The sequence below is a fragment of the Trachymyrmex cornetzi genome, unplaced genomic scaffold (genome assembly GCF_001594075.2).
Source record: "Trachymyrmex cornetzi isolate Tcor2-1 unplaced genomic scaffold, Tcor1.1 scaffold818, whole genome shotgun sequence".
In the NCBI taxonomy this organism is placed as follows: Eukaryota; Metazoa; Arthropoda; class Insecta; order Hymenoptera; family Formicidae; genus Trachymyrmex; species Trachymyrmex cornetzi.
This window is the reverse complement of record NW_017300156.1, coordinates 149,166-154,907: the sequence shown is the minus strand read 5'-3', so window position 1 is coordinate 154,907 and position 5,742 is coordinate 149,166. Positions and strand designations below refer to the sequence as shown.

The window sequence follows — 5,742 nt, the reverse complement described above, 5'->3', positions numbered from 1 at the left end:
TAGATAAAAAATATATACAACAAAAAAACTATTCCTGTTTTTATTCCATCATAATCATACATATTACATATAGATACATACAACGTGTACGGCTGTGTTGCAAAATGACTGCCAGCACTGAAAATACTATAGTTTACATTACGTGCACTATAGATTCTCAGTGACAGTCAACTTTGAAACACAGCCTAAAAAGTTAATGGATGAAAAGAATAAATGTATACTTACGGAATTTTAAAAAACAGTAATTTAAGGTCAATATCTTTACCTTTAAATTATAATGTACCTTGATTATATTAATTAATATTTTTCGTCTGTTTAATACCCGTTAAGCTAACACCTCCCAACACAAAAAATCAAAATTCTATCTATGCCAGAATGAAACGTTTTTCACGTGCCAATTATGTGTTCTAGTGTCAATCCTTGTGCTCAAATAATTTATCAAAAAATCGCGATTGAAACTGGGGATGCTGGCTTAAGTGAGCACCCCCTTTATTAAATTACATACAAAATGAAAAAAGAAGTATAGTAAAATTACTGAGTAGTACAGTAGTACAGTAAAATTAGTGAGTGAGCGCTTCGGGGGTGATTTACCGGTCAAAGGGGATGAGCACAAAAATCTTGTCGTACATATTTTGAAAGCACATAAATGGAGGAACAATTTGAGCCTAGGAACATTTCGCTACCTGCATTTTAACTAGCACTTTACTTCTCTCTTGAAGCAGTTCTCTTGAAGCACGTGTTCTCTTGAACATTACTTAAAAAATTTGTTGAGTAATTGTTAAGAATTTGCAAAAGAAAAGTGAATGATCGCTTCGGGGTGATTTATTCGCTTCGGGGTCAAAAGGGATGAACACATAAATCTTGTCGTACATATTTCGAAAGCACATAAATGGAGGAACAATTTGAGCCTAAGAACATTTCGCTACCTGCATTTTAACTGGCACTTTACTCTTGTAAGGGGAAGTGAGTGAGCGCTTCGGGGGTGATTTACCGGTCAAAGGAGATGAATACTAATATTTTTATTATGGTTTATTAAAAGCACATAATTATCACAATATTATAGTGTTATTATTTTGATTATTATTTTTTTTTTTAATGCATTCTAACTTTATCAAAATTCAACAGAAAACTCATTTTTCGCTAAACGGCTTGAGCACAAAAATCGGGATTACAGCAACAAATTAGCACATAAAGAGCACTAAATCCTCCATGTGTTTCGTATGATTGTGCCCATGTTGGCATTCTAGCTTGATAGACATGTTGACAGGACCCATCGTCCAAAATGATCTTTTTGATATCATTATGCAATTTAGAACTCACAAGGTGGTTTTTACAGCAGACGTACAACAGATGTACAGGCAATTTTTGATCAACAAGGAGGATCGTCCCTTCCAACGAATACTGTGGCGAGACAGTCAAGAGGAGCCATTACGCATTTTCGAGCTCAACACCGTTACTTATGGTACTATGTCAGCGCCATTCCTAGCAACCTGGGCCCTCTTGCAGTTAACGAAAAAAGAACAGCATCGTTTTCCGAGAGGCGCAGAGGTTATCAGTCGAGACATGTATGTAGATAATTTGCTGTCAGAAATCCAATCTTTGGAGCAAGCTTTACAACTCAAAGAGGAAATTATACAGCTGCTTCAAAGCGGAGGCTTAGTTCTGCGAAAGTGGATATCAAACGATACGCAATTCATGCAATCGTTCACTCATCAGAACAACGATCCACATCTGTTATTAAATTTTACGAAGGTTCAAAAAACTTTAGGTATTGGTTGGATTCCACAACAGGATCTATTGGTGTATCGAATCAATCTCACTCCAGAGCCGTCAAAAATTACAAAACGTGTCATATTGTCTCAAATAGCAACTCTCATTGATCCACTTGGTTTATTGGATCCCATTATAGTGGCGGCAAAGATATTTCTTTCACCCTGTGGAAATTACATCTTGGCTGGGATGACATGGTGCCTGTTACAATGGAATCACATTCGAGATGAACTACCAATCATTAATCAACTAGCTTTCACTCGACAAATCTGCATTTCCGATCCCATCAATGTTCAATTACATGCTTTCGCCGATGCAAGCGAGGCAGCATATGGAGCATGCATCTTTCTCCGACCGACAAATAAAAAAGGTTCTTATTTGGTCAATCTAGTGTGTTCAAAAAGCAGAGTAGCTCCCTTGAAGAGGATCTCGTTTCCGCGTCTCGAATTATGTGCCGCATTACTGTTGTCACGATTATTCACCGCTGTGCGCGACACTATCGGGCTACCACTTCAGAGAATCATCCTCTGGTCGGATTCCACAATTATAGTCTTACAATGGATTCAGACGCCACCACATCGTCTCAAAACGTTCGTAGCGAATCGCATCACAAAAATTCAGCAGCATACCAAGCATCTTGAATGGAGACATGTTCCCTCCAACGACAACCCTGCTGATATTATCTCGAGAGTATTAACGCCCAAGCAACTCATGAAATCACATTTATGGAAGCATGGTCCACCATGGCTCGGCCAACAGGAGGAAAACTGGCCAAATCAAGAAAGATCCATACCAGATATATCAGAACTACAAACTTTCATCAGCAGTAGCAGCAACAACGATACCTGGACCTTACATTGTTTTTCAACCATCGATACACTTCAACGCATAATAGCTTGGTGCTACCGATTCATTCGTAATTCTTAATCTAAGACTAGGATAAGTGAAGAATTATCAATGTCTGAGCTGCAATATGCTATGCGTAGTATAATCCAAAGCGTTCAACGACAAACCTTTGCAATCGAGATCAAGGACTTATTAAAGGAAATTCTTGTAATAAACACAGTAAGTTTCTGTCGTTAAATCCCTTTCTAGGTTTCAATCACATTCTGCAGGTAGGGGGTTGTTTGAAACATTCGACTCTGCTTACAATCAAAAACATCTTATCATTTTGCCGGAAGCACACGTAATCACTAGCATGATAATAAAGAATACTTACAAATTGTTAGGTCACGTGGACCCACAGGCTACGTTATATGCTTTACGACAGAAATATTGGGTTATCAATGAGAGGAGTAGAATTCGTAAAATTGTTCACGAGTGTGTAATATGTATTAGAATGCAGCCTCAGTTCACAACATATCAAATGGGTGATTTATCCAGCGAAAGATTCCAAAGTTCACGACCCTTTGTAAATGTGGGAGTAGATTTCTGTGACCCGTTCTTTATTAAAGAGAAGAAGTTTAACAATCATAATAAGGTTAAAATTTATGTAGCAGTCTTTATATGTTTAGCATCAAAGGCGGTCCACTTAAAGGTGGTAAGTGATTTGACGATGAAAACTTTCTGTGCAGCCTTGAAAAAATTTTTTGTCGCAGAGGAAAGTCAGACCTTTTACTGTCTGACAATGCGACAAATTTTGTAGGAGCAAGCAATTATTTACGAGAATTATATGATTTCATCAAATCAGAATCATTTAGTCAAGGCATTTCAAAATGGTTAAGCAATCAAGAAGTTTCCTGAAGGTTTATCCCGCCACGTTTTCCACATTTTGGGGGAATTTGGGAGGCGGCAGTAAAGTCATTTAAATTTCACTTAGTTCGAATAGCCAAAAATACATTATTCACCTTCGAACAGTTCAACACATTGGGCATAGAAACTGAAGGGATCTTAAACTCCCGGCCGCTAACTCCAATTTCACAGAATCCCGAAGATCTAATTAGCTTGACCCCCAATCACTTCTTGATTGGCGACTCCTTGCTTTCTGTACCGGAGTCGGATTTTACACTTACTCCGACTCGTTTATCAGCATGGCAACATATTCAAAAGTTAAAGCGTAATTTCTGGAACCGTTGGCACAAAGAATACTTGAACGAATTAAACCAGCGCTCAAAATGGAAATCATCAGGTTCACGTAAAATCGCAATTGGCGATCTAGTTCTAATCAAAGAGGACAATTCCCCTCCTTTGAGTTGGCCGATGGGAAGAGTACTTGAAATTCATCCTGGACAATATCATTCGTGTCGTAACAATAAAAACAATTGCAGGAGAGTGTACAAACGTAATGTAAGATCATTAGCTATACTTCCTATTGACGCTACTGACTCAACATAGTTGAACTTGATAGTTCAAAGGGGGCGGAATATTCAGTGCAATAGAGCATTTTATTTTTTTTGTTTGTGTGTTGGCAGTCATGCCTAGTGACATCTCTCCCACCGGTGGACAGCGCCGGAAGTCAGTTGTTTTCTTTTCTTCCACGCGAGTGCATCTCGAGTGATACGGATTTATAAATGTAAACAAACATTTTATTTTGAGTCAAATACAGCAAGAATTGATTAAGAACATTGATATTAATCATCTTATTTCTATACAGTCCACTTTCACGAACAGTTTACAAACTCAAAATTTTCGATTTTTTTCATAAATCGATAGTAAAACTCATGAAAATATAGTTCCTGAAGTAACAAACCGAAATTCGAAGTATTTCAATAAATACAGTTGATGGAACAGGAATGCTTCACGTAAGTATACGGTCGAACTTCAGTTAGTTTGGACGTTAGAAGACATTCGAAAACGACAAAATGTATCCAAAAGCAATGAATGGACAATTTAAACGCGTATCAATCGTATGAAGAAGCGGAAGGCTTTTAGTATATGGGCCTGACATGGCAGATTAGCATCTAATTGACGTAAGTTTGCAATAACTATAATTTTTTCGTATCGAAAACTTTAAACGCGTTTTTCTCGAAACCACGTTTTTCAAGTTTGTGTAACATCTCAGAAAAGAAGTATTTAACCGATTCACTTTTTCCAAAACTTTTTAGTTAGCTAATAACCTACTGTCCTCGATGAACTAAAAACGTTTTTTAAAAATGTAACTAAACAATTGTTTTTTTATAAAGAAGCCAAAAATTTCTCGTAAAAATTGTAACTTTTTTTTTAAACTCATACAATTTCTTTAATTCTGCACTTTTTCATGGTTTTCTTAGTTTATTTAGGATAAAATTTCATGAAGATTAATAAAAAATTTGTTTTTTTATTTCAGATAAGAATTAGATCCGCTAGACGTTACACAAAATGACAACTCCAGCTGCACGGCGGTATAAACATATTAAAATATAACAATGTAAAATAACGTTTTTTTAAATAAAAAAAATATTTTTGTATTGTCTATAGATGTCATAAAACAACCCTAAAATTTTGTATTGATCCGCTTAATGGTTGTTGAGAAAAAAATTCGCGAAAATCGTCGTTTTTCGGCATCCTAAATGAGGATTCCTCCTTAATATAGTATTTACATGTTAAGTGTTGACTTTATTTCAGAATTATATTATACTTAATTATATATAGTTTTTTGTAGATACAGTGCCGTAAATATAATATTATGATTTAATATCTTCTATAAGTTAATATCCATTTCATATTCATATAAGAAGATTTATAATATGCTACTTATATTAAGAAAAAATTATTCCTATCATATTTATACATTTAGGTTAATACTATAAATGTTACATACAAAAAATATAATAGATTTTTGTAATAAATATTACTGTAACGTCCGCCGAAATTTGCGCGCAGGTGAACGTCACGTTCAACGACGCCAGACGCGTTGCCACGGCAACGCGAACTGTCACGACAGCCGCGAAACTCTCGCGAACCGTGATCACGCGCTTAGCGCGTGATCGAACAGCTGTTACAAGTCGTACTGCGCTTGCGCGACCCAATATAATTAATCGCGTGAAAATCCAA

The 5,742-nt window shown here is 36.3% G+C and overlaps 1 protein-coding gene across 1 annotated transcript; it reads left to right on the top strand.

The window, feature by feature from the left end:
• Window positions 1-1,257: 1,257 nt before the first annotated feature.
• On the top strand, window positions 1,258-2,697 carry LOC108768653 (uncharacterized). The gene has a single exon (XM_018519171.1). The coding sequence runs from the start codon at window positions 1,258-1,260 to the stop codon at window positions 2,695-2,697; it is 1,440 nt and encodes a 479-aa protein (XP_018374673.1).
• Window positions 2,698-5,742: the final 3,045 nt, after the last annotated feature.

Bases quoted from the DNA above. Each gene is read 5' to 3' on its own strand.
- LOC108768653 (XM_018519171.1), top strand. From the start codon at position 1,258: ATGTTGACAGGACCCATCGTCCAAAATGATCTTTTTGATATCATTATG.